Genomic DNA, 23,588 nt, shown 5'->3' with positions numbered 1-23,588 from the left:
AACTAAATGTACTAACCATATCATTGCAGATAGCTTTAAAAGATCTCAAACAAAACAAATAATTTAATTAAAAAATCCTTAATTTATATAAAAAATTCGTAATCATAAAAATAATTAGATCACGGAATATTTTATTTATTTATTTATCAGCAATAAAACTAATTACATTATTAAAACAACACTGAATGAACATATTAAACCTAAATATCACACTTAAAACTTGTAAACAAAAACATATTTTTTATTACAACACTGGTAAAATAGATTATGCCCATTCGGGCATCGAATGTAGCGAGGGCCAAACTATAGGAGCGTAAAAGTAGACCGCTAGCCAAGTTACAATGATCGTACTTACAGTAGGCCCTATGCCGGCTTTTATCTGTGAATTATAAAGTATAAATTAAAATCAACAATCAGAAATCTCCTCTTGAAACGGTTTACGTAATACGGATCAATGGAAACACGTGAAAACACAAGCAGGTAAACATAAAATGTTTTGAGCACGATATGAGTTATAAACAAAAAAATATATTTTCTATATTATAGTAATGTTTGATTTCTTTGAAATATTTACTGTTCTACATAAATAATATGTATAATTTAATGTGATAACGTCGGCGCCACTCTCTATCTCGGAATGAAATGTAATCCGAAAAATATTACAAACTTTAGGACACTATATCCATTGAGAAAGATTATAAATTTAGACTACAAGGAAAGCAGTACCCATAAACGATTATAGTTTTTGCAAACTGTAGTCAAGTAGTCAACATGTGTATAAAACGTGTATATAACCTAAATTTAATGTGGACAGAAGATGGCCCATAGCTTATACTAAAATAAAATTTATTTTTTAGAGGAATAAAGTAAAGTCTCTTTAAAAATTGCATCAAAATTTATAGTCAATAATAAAGTCTAACCATTTTTTGTGTAGGTATTTTTGCAGCGCTTTGCACAACGAGATTGCCAGGTGTTCCGACAGGGAACATGTAACAGTAGGATGAAGCAAAACCGGACGCAATCACATACCATAGTGGGTTTTGACCAATCTCCTTCGCCTGACACGAAAAAATTATTTATTGAATCGTGCAAAGTAACATTTTTATACAAAATAATGTCGTATTTATTAATTATTATAAAAATTACTCATGCAAACATTACTTTTTTTTATTATTTATAATTAAAATAAAAGGATTTCCTATTTTACTTGCACTAATTTCGCTGTTTTAAAACTAAACTAAATTTCTAAAAACATATTTAACTTTTTTTATCATTTGTATAAGTAGGCAAGATTCATATTCAGATTAAATCGTCACTAAAATAGGCTTTGTTGTAAAGTTTTTTTCAAAGTAAATTAGAATTTTACAAACTTACCAATTGCATTGATATCGGTGTGAGAACATTACATACGGCGACATTAGAAGCAATATTGGTAACGAGAACAACGAATATGATTAGAATCAATAGCACGACAATATTCGGCAAGCCCTTCAGAGCTTGGAGGAATTCTCCAATTTTTTCATTCAGGCCAGTTTTTCGTGCGGCATCGGAAAGAGCAAAACCTCCGCCTGTTGATATACAAAACAAATATTAAGTAAATTTACATTAGATATTCTTCCGCCAAAGTTAATATTTCTATGTTCCGGTTGAAAGGTGAGAGAGTGTGTATCTTAGATCTCAAGGTTGATGGCGCGTTAACAATCAGGTAGAGCATCACGTGACACACTTCACAGTCGACCTACCTATTTTTAAATTAAAAAAAAAACATACATATGTCATCATATGGTTTCGTGTACCTGTCACCGCTTGAGCGTTGGATTACAATAGCAAGTTGTGCCGGCTACAGAGATCGCATTAATATTTTTATCTATAGATAACGTCAGTAAGAGAATATACTCTTATCTGAGCTGATGTCTTTGAACAATAATTACAAGTTTACATTAATTGTCACGAAATATTGTACTTTAAAAAAAATAAAGTATGAATTTTAGTATATATATAAATCATTATATAGAAATATGAATCGGTTCGTACGTGTCCATGTACACCGATATGTGGCACGATAGCAATGAGGACGCGTTATTCATTATATAAAATTGACCGGCACCATTCTTTATCCGGTATCACATATTTAATAACATTTTATTCTTTATGGAATAATTTATTTTACGTGTATTGACATTGTAAGAATGCCATTGGATGAAATTATCACGCATTAATTATGAGAACGATAAATTAAGCAACCACTTCTTAAAATGATTTAATTGTATTCTCAAGGGTATGTGTTAGTTTTATAAAAGGTTCAATTTTATTATTTGTGTGCTTACGAACATTTTGTATCAGGTTTCATGATTGTTATATAATTTTAGCTATATTTAAGACATTACCATAAACATTAATATAATAAATTTTAATACTTAAATATTTTAATATATATATAATTATACTTTTCAATTCAGTAGGAAAATTACCAAGTAGAAAAGTAAAACTGTAAGGCAACTCTGCCATCAAACTCTTCCAATTTAAAACGGATGGTACTCTTGATTTAGGAAATTCTTCATGATCTGAAACCATCAATACATGACTTAAGCATTAAAACATTTTGAACGAATGGACGCGTTTTTTGTACTATTTACTTTACAATGCTTTAAAAAGAAGCACCGAATGACGTCATCAGCTGATGCTTATCGAGAGCGATAGCCACACAGTATCAAGATATTTATTAGCTCCTGTGTATGTATTTGATATATTGAATTTATTATGATATCAATCACCAACTGACAAAACAAACACGCTGACTTTTCTCTGCCTGTTCTTTTCAGGTTTGTTTGTCTTTTCCGAACCGGTGGTAGATGTTAATTCGACAATCAAAAATAATTAAGTGTAATTTTTCTATAATATTGAATAAAGCGATGAATTTAAATGTAATCAAAGTTATATAATGGTAATTAATTAATCGAAAGAGTTGTTTGTAGAGAAATAAGATTCGAGTTTTTTAAATTGTATTTTATCATATTGTATTTGAATACCGATAATGTACATATTGGTCACTTCTAGTTTTAACAATTAAATCGATTAAATATTATTGATACAATTGAATCATATTCGTTTTCTGACACTACACATAATCGATGCCGTATAATGCAGTTACAAAAGGTCCAATTCTTATATAATTTGGATTACCCTCTATACTGCTTAGACTATCTGTTACCATACGTACATTTTGCCTTACAATTCTTGAAAAATATAAGGTTTGAGGGGAATAGAAACATCATGAATGCAACGAGCGCTGCTAAAGCAGAATCTCGAACGCTGTGAATTATGTGTTAGTAATAAATTAAACTGTTCATTACTAGTTATTTTAGTTGCGTAACAAACAAAACACGAAAACAAGCAATATTACTATTAATTTCCAAGTTGTTTGGGTATTATTACTTAATAAACAGTAAAATCCTGTAAATAATTCTCGTGAATATATTTGGAGTTTATTTCATAAACTTATATTAAAATAAATATATTATAGCAGAAATTATGAGTTAGTAGGCGGGAATTGTTTCATATGTTTTTCAATTTGTCGTTTTCCTTCACCGCCTCTTAATCGTCGTTAAAGCTCACGTGATCTACTAGTTACAAGTAAACGTACAAATAATACTGTTTTTTGGATTAGTTCACCCTTCAAATAATGTCTACGAATTAAATAAACCCATTCGGTTTTAATTTACGCGCTATAATAATTAAATGTTTTTTATGGACACGCTTAGTAATATTATAAATTAAAGGGCTTATCAATATATTTTCTACTTTACTTTTTGAGGTTACACAACTATTACTATAAAACGTAAGAACACTTGATAAAATCAAAGAGTTTCTACGAAGTAAATAGCTTACGAACAATTTCTCGTCCTTCAATTCAAAGTAGTTATTGATGACATCACCCCACCCTTCAAATATCTGAGGGGAGCGACAGAAGAACGCCACCATCGCGCCGCCAAACAAGACAATAACCATCTACAATTTCGTCAAACTTGTATTAATAAGTTTTTTTTGGTTAATACTTTGTATTCATGAAAGTGACAAATTATTTTTAATATACGGAAACTTTAAAATCTTAAATGGTAATATGATATATGAGGCTATTATATAAAATTACATATTTTATTTATATATACTAGGTATATAATAATAGTTGACAAATGTTTCAAAACGATAATCCATCGCTAAAGAGCAATCTCTTCCATACAACTTCACAGCGTGATAAAATGGTCTAATAAAGGTTATCTGTAAAAATATTCTATGTTAAAGACAATAATAAAAAAAAAACAATGTAACTTACAAATTCCCAAAAGCTGACTTTTCCTAGTTTAGCGTAATCCGATTGGACGGTTTTCTTCGCAGCAGCGATTCCTTCCGGTGATATTTTAGATTTTTTAGCTGTTTCACTTCTAGGCCTTAAAAATTAATATTATAGCATATAATCAAAGATTAAAACCAAGAACAAACGAATGGAGCGGGCGGAACATTATAGTAATAACAAAAGTTTTGTCACTTTAGTATTGACGTATTGTGATTGATGTTTCCTTTTGATTATTTATATGTTTAGAGAGACTGTCAGAGTTGAGAACGCGTCGAAAATAACGCAACTATGTACACTCACACAAGTAAAGTAGTACGACGTGAGTCAAGCGTAGCTGTCACGCACACCACGATAATAAAAGTGGTTCGTTTGTTTTTGTAGTGCGACACTATCTAGATATATAAATATTCTAAGGTATTAGAAAGAAACAAAAAGATGATACATTTTATACTACCGGAAGCTTATACTCGCGTTTGATTTTGTATTCACTTACATTGCGTCATTACAATGTTACAGCGTGCTCCAACTCCTTACATAAATTAAAATCTCTGCATATAATAAACGAGATGGACTATAAAACCATATTAAGCTCTATTGCACTTCCTTGATATAAACCTCCATGATTTATGTACAGAAATATTCATCATCATATCACGAAGCCTCTCAACATTTTATTTCATTACTATTAAGGCAAACAAATGGAAAACCTTTGCCCATAAACACTAGAAATATAAAAATTATACACAATTGGCATCGGACATACGTTGCCAATCTAAGATGTTGTGTCCCTTCTGCCTGCATTACACGCGCATTCTCACACATGAAACCGAAATAGACTTATACAAAGTCGACCCGGAAACGACGAGTAGGTGGTAACCAATAAAAATGTATTAATTTAAATTTATGAAATGATCTTACCGTAGAACACCCACATAAACTATCAACATATACATCAGCATAAAGAAATCCAATACTATCATGTACGGAACACCGAATGCAGAAAACTTCGGAAACGACAGTAATTCTGGTGCATCGGGAAATCGTCTGAAAAATTTCATATTAAATAAGCGTATAAATAATACAGTATTAAGTCTCGTTAATTTTACAACGATGATTTTTATATGTAAATGTCATACGTCAAATGAAATTTCATACTTAATGACACTGGCGAAATATTGTTGGCTCGGCTGGAACGACTTTAAGCGATTAAGCTAATAATTGGTTCGAATTAAACGAAATAATAACGTTAATAATATATTTAAAATGTCTTTAAATCCACATACTGTAACTTCACATTCAAACATGGTACCTAAGACATTATCTCTCACGTGTTAAGAACGCTGGTTCACGAAACTTAAAAATAGCAATTTAGGTTACAAAATTAGATAATTATTAGTGAAATACATGTACATGACTAGGAAATGATTAGAAATCAAAGTGACGATATAATATAATAAGAAGAAAGTGGTTTATAATGAAATATTGTGAAAAGAGAGTTCGACGAACAAAAGAGGTCATTGACCTAATTGAGTCATTAAAAGATAAAATTATTTTCTTTACTTACGTTATGAAGAGCCCTTTGAATACTAAATTGGTCGCCGTTCCTACAAGAGTTCCAATGCCACCTAAAATTATATTCGAATTGACATTTTATTTATTAACAACCACTAAGTCTCATTTCTAATGAATACTTTGAAGTTATTTATTTATAAGCAACGAGCAATAATTAATACTTTATCAAGTTAAAAAAATATAATCAATAATACGTAAGTTCCTGTCTTATAATTGAATTTCATAAAATATCTGTACCGACCCGATAATCGTATCTAAATCTAAAGTCTAGTGTCTAAATTTCAATTAAGCTTTTTCCGTAAAATATTACTGAGAATATATCTTTAAAATAACTTGAATATCGTTTAAATTATGCATTTAAAATTAGATTTTTTTTTTTAATAAGTTTTCTATTTCATTCTTCATAAGATTTTTATATGACGATATGAATATTTTGATATTATCTCATTCAAACAATGCTCTGATAGATAGACAGGACAAATAGCCACAAGTGTTACTGAGTGATCATTGTGAGTTCACAGGACATATAGAGCATCATAGTCATTCGTTTACACTAAAAAGTCAGTTAATCTAAGCTTAGTAGAAAACATTTTATTAATCTTATTGAACTTTAATCATTATATAATATTGTTAAAGGAATTGAGCGCATTTATTTAGTAAAATAACTAATTCTTGGTGACAGGGCTTTGTGCCACTGGTACCACTCACTCATCAAATATTCTACCGCCAAACAGCACTACTTAGTATTGTTGTGTTCCGCTTTGAAGGGTAAGTGAGCCAGTGTAACTACAGGCACAAGGGACATAATATCTTAGTTTCCTAAGTTAGTGGCGCATTGGTGTGATTATTATTAAGGAAAAGTTATTATTTCTACAGAGTCAATGTCTATGAGCGGTGGTGACCACTTACCATCAGGTGGCCTATTTGCCCGTCCGCCTACCTATTACATAAAAAAAAAACTTCTATTATAGATATGGTGCTTTGGCAGTATACGTTAATAGAACTGAAGTGATAATATAAAAAAGCCGAGATGGCCCAGTGGTTAAAACGCGTGCATATTAACCGATGATATCGGGTTCAAACCCAGGCAAGCACCACTGAATTTTCATGTACTTAACTTGTGTTTATAATTCATCTCGTGCTCGGAGGTGAAGGAAAATATCATGAGGAAAACGGCATGTGTCTAATTTCAACGAAATTCTGCCAAATGTGTATTCCACCAACCCGCATTGGAGCAGCGTGGTGGAATATGCTCCAAAACTTTTCCCCAAAGGGAGAGGAGGCCTTAACCCTGCAGTGGGAATTTTCAGGGTGCTAATTATTATTATTATTATTATTGATAGAAAAATGTAAAATTAGGAAATTAAAATTGTAGGTACCGATTGTCGCAGAGTAAGTGGCTGTGCAGAAATAACACGTCGTGATATCAGACGCTATTTGTTCACCATCTTTGTTTGTATCATATATCTTAAGCAACTTTTGCTGAAATTAATAATAACTATATAATATAATCAACATCGTGAAGATCGTGAAAAATAAAAACTTATTTGTTCATAAAATAACATAACATTGTTCTTTTTTCATAATTATTATAATTACAAAATTCAGAAAAGATTTTGGCTGTAAGCAATATAAATAAAAAAAAAACATTGACAATGTAGTCGATTTTTAAAACATGTATTTAAATATGTATATTTATTTTAATAGAATATCTAATCTATTAAATTTGATTGAAATACTCGTTTGTCTCAAAATAAAGGATACTTTTTATATCAATTTTATTACTAAAAAATATATAAAACGGGCTTTCGACATTGAATTCTAGTCATAGGATGTCTATCGTATTTCTTTTTAAACATTTGTTCACGCGACATATCATATATATTTTCTTCACACATTAAACGTTTTCTAAAATCCGAATCGTCAATTGACACATAGCTTGCATTTATAACGCCCGTTTAATTTACGCGTTACGCGAAACGTGCAAGTAACCGTTCCTTAATTTACGAACAAATTTAGATATGATGACCACATCGTCAATACAAAATTATTCACGTATCGCTATGACGAATATTTAGCTTTGTTACAATCATGAAATATAGTAAAGTATAGACTACTCACTTCTTCGAAGACTTTTAATACAGCAAAATTAATCGGTACCATCATAGTGGTCGCAGCCGTATTCGTTATCCACATCGAAACAAAAGTGGTAACTATACACATCGCAGTGAGCAATCTGAAAATATTCTTTACTTTAAATATACTAAACAGGAAGAGGCTAAAGAGGTAGCTTATTTTTTACAATATAACAATACAAAGAATGCAGCATACTTAAGATTTTATTTTATGTACTTTAATATTTTATTTTTCCCTACGTTTTAAAAAGAAATCATTCGCCGTGATCAGCAGAATGGAATCTCTGCACGAATTCTCTTCATCTACCTTCTTAATAAAGAAGGAGGTCTTTACCTTCATTTTCACATATATTTTATTTAATTTCGATTATAATTGGCATCAGCTAAGCTATAATTTTTTTTTAATTTATGCATGCATATTACCACGGTGACATATAAAATGAATATAATAGTCTTCTTCAAATAAACATTATAGTTGCACCTCTTTTTTTGTAAAATATTAAAGTTTAAATATTAGAATGGACCGCAACATATTTTTTACAAAAATCAAATCGACAAAAGTGTTCTTTAATTATAAAACTGTCTATCTGTCTAAATTATTATCCATTAATCTTCCATTTAAATAAACTTTGACAAAAAATATCAACTTAATTACTAGTTACAGTTCTTTCAACCTTTAGGTTGGTTTCTCCCGGATCAAATTGGTTTTGAATTGATATCTTAACTTCTCAAAAACATCGAATTTGTCTGCCACTTAATTATTCTTCCGATAACAAAATCATAGTAATAAAAATATTTAATTAAGTTTTAACGCTATCAACAAACATATTCAATCGACTTATTGTGAAAACTCAGATTCAAGTTTGAACACTTGTTTTTTTTTAATATTGCAGGATTAAATCAAGAAGTAGATTAGATTAAGAGAAGAAGTAGAGTAGATAATAGATTAAGCTAACACTGAATTTTCATTATCTAAAATTGTCATTATAATCCATCTCGTGATCGAGGGCGATGTTTAATATCGTGAGGATAGAATTCTTTCCCATGTACAAGTTCACCGCCCACATTGGCGCGCGTAGTGGAATAATCTCCAAGCCATAAACGCAGATGACGTATCAAGTGGAAGATCACCTTATAAAATAAAATGCTAACAGCGTAACAAAAGGCAAACGGACCATAATATCTTAATTCCGAATGTTGGGATGTTGTAAGGGATGGTTATTTTCATGCGTTGCCACTGTCTATCGGTAGTGACAACTTACCATTAGGGGTCCCATTTGCCAGACTACCTTCTTCCGAACTTATATTTATATTTATTCTTACTTGACATGTGAGTATCCAATAGCTTGAATCGCACAGTAGGCCAGACGCTTGTGCAGACCTGACTGCTCCACTGAATATGCTAGTATCAAACTCCCCAAAAACATGAATACCGAATCCTAAAGAAATACTAAAATATTAAAAAAGAAAAAAAACGAGAGGTGTCTTGGAATGAAGTTGCATTTGCTTTTTTTAATGGTATATTTTGGTGTGCGAGCATATGAGCCACCTGATGGTAAGTGGTCACCAACGCCCATAGAAAATAGCGGGATATAACATTATATGAGGCCATATGCAATAGAAAGAGTAAGAGGGAAAAGTTGCCTGGAAGTTTCTTTCCTTACCAGTTTAATTCGCGTAAGCCGTAAAAAATAACAATATTTTGATTAATATTAAATATTTAAGTATAATATTGATATAAATTTAAAATATTACAGCATCTACTTATACACAAAGGATACTATTGTGAACCTATGGGTCCTTTTTATATTTATACGAAAAGGACCGTCAGTATCAAAATTTAAAAATTTTACGAAAGCAAATACTTTAGTCGAAAAAGGTTCATTAGTGAAAAGCCATAATACGAAAGAAATTCTAAGACATGAATAAACTCCCGACGTTCATTGAAGCAACGTGACCCATTTAAGCAGAATTTTGTATACGTTATTTAGTTACCCACTCAAGTCGTCCTATCACCGAATGGCGCTGCAATACTTGTATTGCTATATTTCGGCTAAAAATGTGATTCGAGTCAATGAGACTCAAAAGTAACTACCGAATTTGTTGCCGGTTCTTTTCGTTACAATCTCCTTTCAAATGATCAAATGGTAGCTTTATGTTTAATTCAATTCGTTTTATTCATAACGATTCAAAAGTGTTTAAGAGCCTACTTGAATATGGAATATTTGTATCAATGTCTATGATTAACATATTCCTTCACATCTAATTTGTCTTTCCTCTTGTTGTAAAATAACAAAAGATAATAAAATTTAACTAACATTAACATATGCTTTGCAAACATCTGCTGTACTTGAAACACCACTTAGAGGAAATACTATTACTGGTATAAAAGAGGTCACAGGTAAAGGAATACACTCTGATACCCAGAATATTGCCATGACAATGAGGCAGTAGGCTGTCCATTGATATGGCTGAAACAATTTAAATATGAACAAGTTATAAATGTCACTGCTGGGTGAAAATTTTGGTAATCATTCTTTCATACTCCTTAAATGCATCATGAGAAATTCCCATCCGGCAAATGCAGATTTCCTCGTGATGTATTCCTTCACTGTCAAGTACGAGACGAATTATAAACATAAATTAAGAACGTGAAAATTCACTGGTACTTGTTAGTTAATCAGAAACAATATTCTGTAAATTTTATTGCATCAATCAAAGGTTGAAGGTCTGGTGACCTGAGGTCTTTGTGAGGTGAACTTTTATCTGCACGATTCTCCGAAAATTTATGAAAATGCTGATAAAAATTTTGTACTCTATACAGAAATAAAATTATTTCATTCATTCAATTGTTATTTAACAATAACTGAAAATATTTGCAAGATATATTTAATCATAAAACATACTTGAGCAGGAAAGGGTAGCAGTACAATGATGGCTAGTACAGGCACAATCATACAAAGAAATCCTCGCCAATGTACTGCAAACATAATTTTAAACCTGTCTCTTGGAAGTAAAAGAGGTTCTTCTTTTGATCTGAAATTAAAAACATGCAATTTATCAAAACAAATGGTGTGGTGATTGACAAGTCCGCGAGATGTAACTCAAAGGTAAAAAAAAAGAAAAACTTTTCGTAAGTATCAAAGTGGCATAGTGTTATATAATAATAGAACTTTAATGACTTGGCAACATAAAAATGTTCGTTTAATATAGGGTATTAATCTATAAACAAGATGAAGCTTCAAATGTGACTTTTATAATTACTTGAGACTTATAAATAAAATTTGACGATCTCCATGGTCGCGTAGTGTGTACAACCGTTTTCATGGGTACGCCATTTCGAGGTCTCGGGTTCAATTCCCGGCCGGGTCGATGTAGAAAAAGTTCATTAGTTTTCTATTTCTGATTTTCCATAACACAAGTGCTTTAGCTACTTACATTGGGATCGGAGTAATGTATGCGATGTTGTCTAATATTTATTTATTATTATTAATTATTTGAATATGTAATATTTTGTCGTTTAGTAATAATTTGATTAAATATTGCAGTAGGAAGGAAAAATAAATAGATACATTGATTTCCTTTGCATGTTCAGTAGTAGTTCAGTAAAGCAAATTTCATAAGTAATAGTTATATGATGTGTTTGTTATATAGCCTGTCTGAGTAGGTACCAACTTTCAATCAGTCATTTTACTGCCAAACAGTATAACTCAGTAAATGAGCCAGTGTAACTACAGAGACATAACATCTATGTAGGTAGGTGGCGCATTGGCGATCTAACGAATAGTACTTTTTTTTAATTAGCTAAAAAAATTTTTTTTTTTTTTGTGGAATAATATGTGAGTCATATCTCGTGCTATTGCACAATAATGGTACTTTGCCACAACCATTTGCTCGAGTACAACAATTACTGTACAATGTTTCAATTCAATCAAATTATAGCAAAAAGCTTTCTTAAAAGCAATAACAATAAGTGTAAACGAACATTGGTTATTTTGAAATGATAATGTATAACCTGTCGTAATGTAAATCATTGTCTTTCAAACTCTAGAATGAAACGCATTTACGATCGGCCTGAATCAGTCTGAGCGGTTGTAATATGTCACTATTTATTTAACAGTTCTGGCCGAATCTGTCTGAGCGACGTTCAGTAAAATCTGCTTACGAATCTGAATACGAATAATTTTATCATTTCCGAACGCATGTATATGTTTGTATTCATATAAATTGATGCTTAATTTTAAGCGTAATAGTTAACACAACTTTTTACAGTGTCATTTCATTTCATCTAATCTCTTACACGAGTTGTCTAAAAAAAGCTTTACATTAATTTTTAAAATATTTTTAAAATTTTAGTTTAATTTTATATATGAGATACATACATGTATGTATTCATGTTAGATACCAGGTACTGTACATATATTTTATTTTAAATACATTATTATTTCACTGTAATGTATTTATATATTATGTTTATATCTGCCTTGTACATCCCTACCTCTTTCTATATCTATTTCTTTTCTCTACCTTAAGGTTGCCTGGAAGAGATCGTTTTAGCGATAAGACCGTCTCTTGTGCATTTTTCTTAAACGTGACTAAACTATACTGGTGTACAATAAAGAATATATTCGTTTGATTTGATTTTGATTTAACTCATGTGTTTTAAGATCTATCCACTCACGGAAGCGCACCCTTTCATACAAATTATCGGCGTGCATTAGTTGATTGACGCACGTGCACAAGAAAGACATCAAAAAATTGATTATATTTGTTAATGCATGTCGATAATTTAGAGGGACGCGCCTTTGTGAGTTAACACATGATATACACTGTAACTATAAAATATTATACATTAGTGTATAAGCTACTATCATTGAAAGAAGCTCTTATAATTGGTACGAATACAAAAATACAGATCCTATAATGATAATAATTATTCTATCAGGGCCTTTATTCCAATATAATATTTAAATAGTGTCAGTTAAAAATATATAATACAGAGCTACATTCAATTTTATCTGCTCCGAACCTCGAGTATAATTAATAAAAATTATAGCGCTGATCGAGTTATCACCGGAAATATTTAAATACAAAATAATTCAATATATAATTTTAGTAACGGCTAAATATTATCACGGTGATTATTCATCTCCAAATTATTTTTACAAAGCGCTTTATAAATGATGTCTACCCCAATTAACTGCGAGTTTTCGAATCGACGATTTTCGTTAAGAAATTGACTCGTATCTCATAAATATAAATCACACTTCCGATAGAACTTGGTACAATAACGGTTTGGTAATATGATATATAATATAATAATAATATACATTCCTACTTATATTTATCATCATACTATATAATTCACTTTAATGTAAAATTATACAATATCAACGCTAATACTGAGTATAGTACTGTATATAACAGTTTGAGGGGTGAATGACTCTTTACAATTTAAGGGACAAAGATAAAATTTTAGCTACGGTCATCTACTTATTAAGAGTAAATCTAATTCTATAATTTCTATATAAAAATTCAAAACTTTATCCAATTGTATAGTATCAGTAATTTTTGCTTGAAATCGAATTAAGCATTGTTACATAATACGAAAATAATGTTTATAAAAAAAATTACCTTAACATTTCTCCTCTTTTTATTATTAACAAGTAACGTATTAAAATATATAATTTTTATTCTTCTTCTGTCTAATTTTTATATAAGAATTATTATTATCAGTAAATATTATGATATTGAAAGATGTCTGTCAACATTTTTAGATTTCGAATGAATACGTTAGCAGATTTTTCAATAAATTTGAAGAATATTTTTAAAATAGGTCTCATATATTTTATATAAGAATGTCCAATTGATTATATTGATATAAATCGTTACATAAACAAAATGCTTTAGCAATTTCGATAAACGCTTGCAACTTTTCAGACTCGATTCCAAATTCAGAAACTTTTAAATATTTTCATATTATCAATTCAGGAAAGCATGGGCGGACAAAGCGTGAAAGGAATAGAAGCATTCGTGTGGATGAAATCCGATTAAAATAGAGCAAGACGCAAGAAAACGCCAGAGTGGGATTTGTGTAGCTGTAACCCGGTAACAGACGCGCGCAGCCCCGTACAAAACTGTGTATCCAGCCACGTGGTGCTCTTTCCCGCCCGAGAACAGTTCTACACGCTAGTTCGACGGCTCCACAGGCTTGGACGCACGTCTTTTTACTTTAACACGCGTTAATCGTATTTCGAAACGAATCGAAACGCTCAAACTTTGAAGTGGACGAAAGGGTTTAGATAAATATGTAATAAAGTGTTCATTCGTGATCCATATTGATGTGAAAAATGTACGTTTGTCAAACATTCGTGATAGCGGTAGCCGGAAATTTTGCGGCGCTCAGCTAGATCAACAGGTCAGGTTCCGAACGTTAATATTGTCTTACTCCTCCAAAATCTCATTTATAGCCATTTATTTTTATGAATATTTACGAATAGACGAAATAATTATCAAACGCATTGTTTATTTTGAAAGCTTTTTTAGTTTTTTTTATTGTTTCGCGTCGTTACCTTTTGTATTGTTGAAGTGATATAATAGTAAATGAAGTCACTTTCTCAAGTTTATTGTCATACGGATGATGAATTTTAATGTTTTTATTGACAGTGTCTTGTGAAGATATAATAATTACTGATTCTAATAGTAATGTTACTTCTATTTGCTTTTTTTTTATTTTGTTGTGATATTTTTAATTTAAATCATTATCGATTTATTTTTATAGACTTTTATAAAAATAAAATTCGCAACAAAATATAAATATACAAAGTTGAATAAATTTCAATTACAAAATTTAAAATATTATTTAAAAACTTTATTCTCTTATCAAATTCAATTAAAAGACAACAAAGTTAAAAATTAGCAAAAAATAATAATACAGAAGTTTAGAGGTTAGTGTGAGAGCTCCATTTTCCTTCCATTTTTCATCAAAAAATCTATATCCGGGTATGTAGCTGACCCAGTTTAAAAACATGCATTAAAAGATCAATCATTCAACCGATTAGGACCTTTCAAATAAATATATAGTAACTCTTTACTAAATGCCATGTATGTGCTACCAATTTAATATTACATAATGTTTACTTCGTTTTTTAATGTTTTCTTTTTTTTTAAAGAATACTAGCAATGCCGTAATTTAATTAAGGAATAAGTAATATTCCTATTTATCCCTCCTTTTAAGCTTATCATTTGTGTTAGGTATGGAGCGACAATAGCTCAAGGAGTCAGGATCGATCCTGCGACATCTTACATAGCTAGGCGGTCCGTAAACCATTGCGCTATTGACGCTTAAAATATTTTAAATATGTTTTCATACATACATAAGCTACAACTAAAAAATAGCAAAATACATTATCTCTCCATCGAGTCATTAACATTTTATATTACATTAAATATATATATTGGACACAATCCCTTAGAATTTTAACATACATGCCTTTACATACATTAAGAGAAATGCCTGTTTAAAAGAAAGCGTTTACGTTTCAAACTTTTCTATGGTCGTACTTTATTTCTTTTAGTTACCTACCATGTTTTTTAGAATTTAAAATTGATATTTAAATTTTATAACAGATGATAAATTGTTTTTATGTCCAGATCAAGTACAAAATATGCATATTTCTATTACAAAATTGACAGAACAAATTAATAATAATACAAAGCAAATATTACAAAAGAAATTTATCTCCGAAGTTTCGCTATCCGGACAATGGGCTCCTTTGAAAGTTACACGAATATTTGAAACCCTGGTTTTGTAATTAAGATCTCTAAATCTCTAAAGAGGTTCGTTCTTCAGGGTGAGATTACTGAAATTAAACTTCTCTTGTTTTTAATTACAATACTATCGCCATTCACAATTATTGTTTTTATAACGGATTGAGATATATAGATAATATTTCAATTATTAGATTACTTGGTGGTAGGGCTTTGTGCAAGCCAGACAAGGATACCACCCTCTCATCAGATACTCTACCGCCAACAGCAGTATTCTATATTGTTGTGTTCCGGTTTGAAGGGTGAGTGAGTCCGTAAAAGTACAGAAGCGACAAAACATCTTACTTCCCAAAGTTGGTGGCACATTGGTGATGCAAGTAATGGTAAATGTTTCTTACAGCGCCATTATCTATTAGGACTATTTGCTCATCCGCCTATCTAAATCATAAAAAAATACATGAAACATTAGCAGACTGTAAATTTCCCACTGCTGGGCTAAGGCCTCCTCTCCCTTTGAGAAGAAGGTTTGGAGCATATTCCACCACGCTGCTCCAATGCGGGTTGGTAGAATACACATGTGGCAGAATTAGACACATGCAGGTTTCCTCACGATGTTTTCCTTCACCGCCGAGCACGAGATGAATTATAAACACAAATTAAGCACATGAAAATTCAGTGGTGCCTGCCTGGGTTTGAATCCGAAATCATCGGTTAAGATGTACGCGTTCTAACCACTGGGCCATCTCGAATTCGGATTTTTATATTTAAAAAAAATACATGAAAAGCTTATGTTAATTGTAACTTAGATTTAAATTAATTATAAAATCAACGATTAATATCAAAACTTTCTAAGCAAGATTATATTGATCTAACAAAAGCGTAAAACGTATTATTCGATAAATAATTAATGTATAGTGTTTTTAATTAATTCTTTATTAATCCCTTCCAATTTACATTTCGGGCCGGTATTATGTTTAATTAATGAGAATCTCTCATTGAAACCTAATTGAATGACGTATATACTGATTGTATTGGGTTCTCGTTTATTTTAAATTATAATTATATAAATCAATAATAATCATCTCGTTAAAATTTTACATTCAATTATTTAGAAACGTTTATGAAAACCTACATGAATAAATTATACATTGATTTGTTTAAATTAATAATTATTTTATAATATAATGACAATATATTATATAATTTATATATTGTAATAGTTGAGTTCCTACCGTAATAGCTTACGAGCGATGGTAGAGCCTTACGGAACTTACGTTCACGCATTTAACCAAAACAGAAGTTAAATTATTATACATATTATACGGTGCGCTTCCAATGTTGAACAATGAACTCTAAACATATCTGATAACGATTGCAGATAATAAGAATTCTATTTATCGTAAATGTAATGTAGAGTAGCAATAATCTCGTTTTTATGAACCGAACCCTGCGGTTCAATGCTGAGATCACAAGAGTGTTTTTTATTAAAGCTACTTACTGGTTTACATGCTACATTTGCTTGGTGGTAGGCCTTTGTGCAAATCCATCCAGGTTACCTTTACATATTGCACAGCCAATCAGCAATACTATGATTTGTTCTGTTCTGGTTTGAAGGGTGAGTGAGAGAGTGCCAGTGTAACAAACTGTATTTACTTAGCAGATTTGTTTTACAAGGTTGGTGGCGCATTGGCGATGTAAGAAATGGTTAATATTTATCAAAGCGCCAACGTCTATACTTCTAATATGATGGACTGCGGTTTCGTCTCCCATTAAAGAGAAGTTTGGAAATAATTACCAACATCTATTGTAGTCGGTGGATACACATGCGGTACAATTTCATCCGACACATACAGGAATCTTCAATATTTTCTGTCACCGAGTGCCAAATGATACTACTCAGTAGTGCTTTTCCAATTTCGAATACAAATCTTCAATAAAGATTTACATAAATAATAAATATTAATTTTATGAGAAACTGAAATGGAACGTATACGAATTATTCAATAATTCCATTCACTAAACATTCGTATAAAATGGTTCTTGTGGAATGTTTGAGTTGTTTGTGCTGTCAGATATCACAAACAGTGCTCTTCAAACTTTCGTAACGATCAGTAACTATTGAACTCATCACTAAATATTAAGTTATCTTAATACTAATAGATTCATCTTATAATACTCTAAATCTTTCATTATTGCGCATCTCACGCATGCTTTCATGTTTACGTTGCATTTATTGGAAGCTTGCCCCATACTGTAAAGTTGACTAAAGACAATATCTATTTTGTTTGCATGTAAACATTATTTGCACACATAAATACATCGCGACAGATAATTAATATATTTGTCAACATCTCGTTGGTCTAATGGAAATGGTTAACAAGGCTGCAAAACCTGGGGTGCCAGATTGGAATCCCGTTTCGGGGCATTAAAAAAGTCAATTGATTTCACAGCAGCAGTTCTGATTTACGAAGTATGCTGTATTACACTCTCGCGCCTTGGAAAACACGTAAAGCTACTGACTCTGTGTCTAATCTCTATCCAGTTACGTTAGATTACTTGTCAAACAACTCTAAAATTGAAGAAATAGATAGAAGAATAAGTGTACATGATTTTTTCTATAATAATTTCTGCAAGATTAAAACAAGTATTGAAATTGCCAGGGGTTGCAAACATTTAATTACAAGGGCGTTATGTATCATTGCTGGTAGCTCGTGTCGTACCAATATCCGTTATTTGGGTTTGTTTTTTACCAGCATTAATTTCAATTCAGCCAATAATACAAGGAATATTATAATGTATATGTAATGTTTGGCAATTTATTAAAATGCCAATATATGTCTGTGCCGAGTGAAGCTTATCACCTACAATTAAGCAACTAATGGTATCATCATCTATTTTCATATCGTCAATAGTAATAATAAATTTAATGTTAGTACGTATGCACGCTAATAAAAATTACATTAAAGAAATTACATCCCAGACAGCAAACTAGTCAGAACACGTGTATCGTAATGGAATATTATGGGTTAGTACTCGGAGCGGATTATTAATTAAAAAAAAAAAAACAGCCATGGAAAAAAAAATATTTTTAAAAATCGAAGTGAAAATTCATTTGGACACTATTGTAATCAAGCTTAAAGTCTGATTCAGAATTGAAAACATATCCCTGTATAGATTAATAAAAGTCAGAGAAGACCTAAATTTATACAGTTTGTCTGTAAATTACGTGACAGTGTTTGTTGTAGCAATGTTCCGTTCAAATCTATACTATTCCATACGGGTATTTCGACTCAGAAATACTATAATACAATGTTATTATTGTATATATACCGTTTGTATCAGTTACGATGAATGTTGTTTAGTTACGAACTTTCACAACATTGCTATGACTAACAGTGAGCATTTTATCTCAATTATAGTTTCAGTACAATGTTTCCTTTCGTATCGTTAGTAAATGCACAAATGAGAAATAGCAAAAACTATGAAACTCTTGCCAATTTCAAAACTATATTTAAATATCCCTTAAATTATCTTCAATTAATTAAAACATAAGTATGCTCTTGTATTTATATATTTATAGAACAATAAGCTATTTTTTAATAGCTTATTATATATTATATTATATTAATAGGATAGGGAGGCAGATGAGTATATGTGTCAGATAGTGAGTGGTCACCACCATTTTTTTTTTCAGTAGGACAACCAACCGTAGATACAATATCACATAGATAAAAATACATTTCACAATTATCTTGGCAAATGTTCTACTATTTACAGGTAGTGTCACCATGGACTATCACATACGTTACACAATATGTATAAACGAAATATTAAACGTTAATCAATATAGATAATATTAATTTATTATTATATTCATAATTTATAGATATTGGTGCTGTAAGGAATATTAACCACTACCTCCATCGCCAATGTTCTACCAACCTTGGCAACTAAGATATTATCTCTCTCTGCCTATACTGGCTCACTCTGCCTCCGAAGCGAAAAAACCTAACCTACTACTACAAAACCCTGCCACTGAGAAAAGTGATTATTTACATTCATGCCTCACATAAAGCTGAAAATATACAAATGGTCTCTATTATATATCCAAAAGCCCAGTGAGCCAGGTTCGAACCAGCGACTTTTTCGTCGATAAGCCGTTGACCTTATTAGTGCTCAGACACATTTAATTCAATTTATATTAATTTCAATAATCATTGGGATGATTTCATTTCAATATCTAAAAAAACGTGATAAGAGCACCAAAGTTTGCAATATAGAAGATATCAACGGAGCTTGGAAAATAATCTTTGATCCGAGCGCTTAACGGACAAACTTTTGCAAAACGAAAACGAATAAACCAAAACTTTGTAACGGGATTGATAACCTCAAAATTATCCGCAGAAAAGTCCGTGGCATGGATGTAACCCGATATACAGATTACTGTTATTGCCTAGCGGATTAAATCTTGGCTCCAATATTTGTAATACTTGGTACAAATTTAGGAAAATATATTTAACTTTTCAATGTATTAATTTGAGAAATATTGAAACGAACAACTTTCCGTTATACGTTTTGTACATGGTAAAGATGCATATGTATATACAATAGTAGATTTTTTTTTTGTTTCTGTTGGCAAGTTATGAAAAAAATATTAGAATTTTTATTTTATGATGTGTTTGCACTGTGTGACTTAAAAAATAAATGATGACAATGCTCGCTAAAACGCCATTTAAGTGTCAAGTCGCTCGAAGAAAACAACTTCAGATCTTATCTTATTTTACATAGATTTTTTTATTACATATTTAAATGGCGATTGCTTACATTTGTGAGTGTTACAGTAGAAAAAAAGAAGAAATAAGATAATAATTATTATTTTATAAGTTATAAATAAATTGATTATTATTATTACGTTGTTAATTATTTTTAATAATAATAATAATATATTCTTTATTGTACACCAAGATAAGTATAACACACAGGAAATAAATATAACAAAATAAAGCATGGCACGAAAAGGCGGCCTTATCGCTGAAGAGCGATCTCTTCCAGGCAACCTTGGGGCAGAGGAAATGGTCTATTAACGGCATATTTTTTTTATATATTTTTAATTTTTGTATCCGTCTTAATTCCAAACTTAATACATCTATACTAGGTCATATTTTTATAAATCTAATAAAACGTTCGATTTTTAAAAATATATTACATAATATAATAAAGAGCCGAGATGGCCCAGTGGTCAGAACGCGTGCATCGTAACCGATGATTTCGGGTTCAAACCCAGGCAGGCATCACTGAATTTTCATGTGCTTAATTTGTGTTTATAATTCATCTCGTGCTCGGCCGTGAAGAAAAATATCGTGAGGAAACCTACATGGGTCTAATTTCAACGAAATTCTGTCACATGTGTATTCCACCAACCCGCATTGAAACAGCGTGGTGGAATATGCTCCAAACCTTCTCTTCAAAGGGAGAGGACACTTTAGCCCAGCATTGGGAAATTTACAGGCCTAATATAAAAATGTAAAATATTACATTTAGTAAATATTTTTTTGCCTCATCTAATAAGTCATCGAGTTTAACGATTTAATATAGATTATACTGGAACCAAATTTGTACTAAGCAGGAGAGAAAGCTAAAAATATGTCGGTCTTTTTTTAGGAAATGTAAACATTGATAGGCATTTGAGTGCTAACATTTAATACGCTGCTACTACTAGGCTACTGGAAGGAGGAAGGAAGGTGACAAGCATATAAACATTTATTTTTATTTATATAAATGTATCTAAATGATTATACAGAAGCGACTTGAAACATAGGATGTGCTTCCAGCTGTCTGATACTTCCTATAGTAGTCATCCGTCTAAATAGAGAGTCAATCAATGCAGTATTTGAGGATTTATGTCTAGATAGACTGTCAAAAATGAAAAAGCGTCGAAAAAAATTGTGGCCAACAGATACACGTATTACTAGTAAGGTAGTATGACGACCAAGATAATGAAGTTGGGCCGTTTCTTTTAGTGTACGAAAATCTATATAGATATTATACAAACAATCTAAGAAGATACTTAAAAAAAAAACAAATATGATTCGCCAAGTATGTTAATAAAAACTAACATAAGTTGTACTGGACTAAAAAAATATATTTGAAAATCGAAAAGAAAAGATCATTGACCTTTTTTGTATTTCCATTGCTTATTATGATGATGATGACACCACCACGTATTTCATTTTAGTACATGAGACTACTTGTGTTGCCGGTTTTTCACGGTTGAGTCAACATTCCGAGTCTGTGACGGTTTTTATACACATAATTTGAATCCTGTAGTTTTACCATTGGGTTATATTAAGAAAAGCAGAATTCATTTAAAAAAAAATAGTTTTTAATACTCACCACAATTTCATTTTATTTATTTGTTTTTTTTTTTTCTTTATTTCATTAAACAATTGTTAATACGTTTGTGTGCTCATTTACACTTTTATAAATTTCGTGTTAAAGCTTCTTTAACCTTAACGATAGTTTTATGAAATCGTAAGTGATATCTATTATAATTAGAAATTATTTTTTGTATATTACTTGATATTGATAATTATATTTTCGATTCCTATTAACGATTCAGATATGATTCATAACAAAGAAACAGACTGTTGTTAAATGTGCATAACGCTATACTAATTCTGCCGTCAATCGAAATGGATTATAAACAAGAAATTTCTCAAATCATACGTTTAAAATTACTCTTTGATTCGTATTTGATTGACATTAATGAAAGATTAACCCAATTTATAGCAGCGATTGTGGAGGCAGGTTTCAATTACACAAAACGATATCAACGCTCAAAATTTTACGTTCATTGTAAAAAAAAGTTATAAAGATTTTTTGTAAAAACTAAATATAACTTTTTTAGTCTATTTATAAAGAAACGATTAAATAAATTATTTTATTAAGTAAAGCCGTTTAGCTTCGTCCATTACTATTAATTTCAAATATATATTTAGTTCAACGTTTAGGAAAAAAGCTATAGCGATCTTATGCGAAATGTTCTGAGCTTGATAGCTTTATTTTTACTAGTGTCATCACGTCTAAACGTAAATTAAAACTTTACTATTGATTGATTACTGAAAATCCCGTGACCCTTTTATTAAAATAACTCATACTAAGCCTACAGTCGAAGCGTATCAGTTTAGATTTGAGGGCGGATATGATAACGTGAATCTAGTACCTGTTTTTTATCAGCGATTGAGCAATACAGTCACTGTCAGATGTATCAACAAAGTGTTACGTAAATTAATCAATATATAAAATGTTTAAAGGGATTAAATCAGAACGAATGTGATGCTATGAGATAGCGACGATTCGACACATTTATTACATGAAGAACCGATATGGCCCAGTGGTTAGAATATGTGAATCTTAACCGAAATGTGCCTTCGAAGTCAATTTATGTGTACATTGTCTCGTGCTCGTCGGTGTAAAAAGTATCGTGAGAAAATCTGTATGTCCAACAAAATATGAATGTCGATGCATACGTCTATGAAAATATTTCATAGACGTATGCATCGACTAGCATTGAATCATTGTGATGGAATAAGTATCGAGCCTTTTTTTTAAATCGAAGAGTAAGCTTCATCCCAGCAATGGGACGTTTACAGGCGATTATCTATTTTATAATATTGCTTGGGTTTTAAACGCGATGATATCTTTTTATTTTTCTAGTATATATACTATATCATATTATACACCTGAATACTTATATT

General features: G+C 30.8%; 2 protein-coding genes across 2 annotated transcripts in view; one reads left to right on the top strand and one right to left on the bottom strand.

The window, feature by feature from the left end:
- Nucleotides 1-138: 138 nt before the first annotated feature.
- LOC125065918 (protein I'm not dead yet-like) lies at nt 139-11,399 on the bottom strand. The gene is made up of 15 exons (XM_047673776.1): nt 11,395-11,399; nt 10,968-11,097; nt 10,380-10,532; nt 9,385-9,500; nt 8,048-8,162; nt 7,306-7,408; nt 5,919-5,979; nt 5,273-5,398; nt 4,334-4,448; nt 3,893-4,008; nt 3,221-3,312; nt 2,472-2,564; nt 1,375-1,568; nt 921-1,058; nt 139-379 (listed from the first exon to the last, which is right to left on the bottom strand). Exons 1-15 carry the CDS (start codon nt 11,397-11,399, stop codon nt 266-268), a joined length of 1,671 nt encoding a protein of 556 aa, XP_047529732.1. The 3' UTR covers nt 139-265.
- Nucleotides 11,400-14,201: 2,802 nt separating this feature from the next.
- LOC125065631 overlaps nt 14,202-23,588 on the top strand; it is a 44,395-nt gene continuing 35,008 nt past the window's right edge. Inside the window, exon 1 of the mRNA XM_047673364.1 lies at nt 14,202-14,479. The gene's annotated coding sequence lies outside the window, so the exon portion shown is untranslated. The remainder of the gene's footprint in view (nt 14,480-23,588) is intronic.

The sequence above is a fragment of the Vanessa atalanta genome, chromosome 8 (assembly GCF_905147765.1).
Source record: "Vanessa atalanta chromosome 8, ilVanAtal1.2, whole genome shotgun sequence".
NCBI lineage: Eukaryota > Metazoa > Arthropoda > Insecta > Lepidoptera > Nymphalidae > Vanessa > Vanessa atalanta.
Note: the sequence above shows the minus strand (reverse complement) of the source record. Positions and strands in the feature narration are given on the sequence as shown.

Excerpts from the sequence above, each read along its gene's own strand:
- LOC125065918 (XM_047673776.1), bottom strand. Across the intron at positions 8,163-9,384 it reads ATTGGATACTCACATGTCAA|ATTGCTCACTGCGATGTGTA; the intron begins GTAAGAATAAAT and ends GAATATTTTCAG. Across the intron at positions 5,399-5,918 it reads TTCAAAGGGCTCTTCATAAC|ACGATTTCCCGATGCACCAG; the intron begins GTAAGTAAAGAA and ends GAAATTTTTCAG.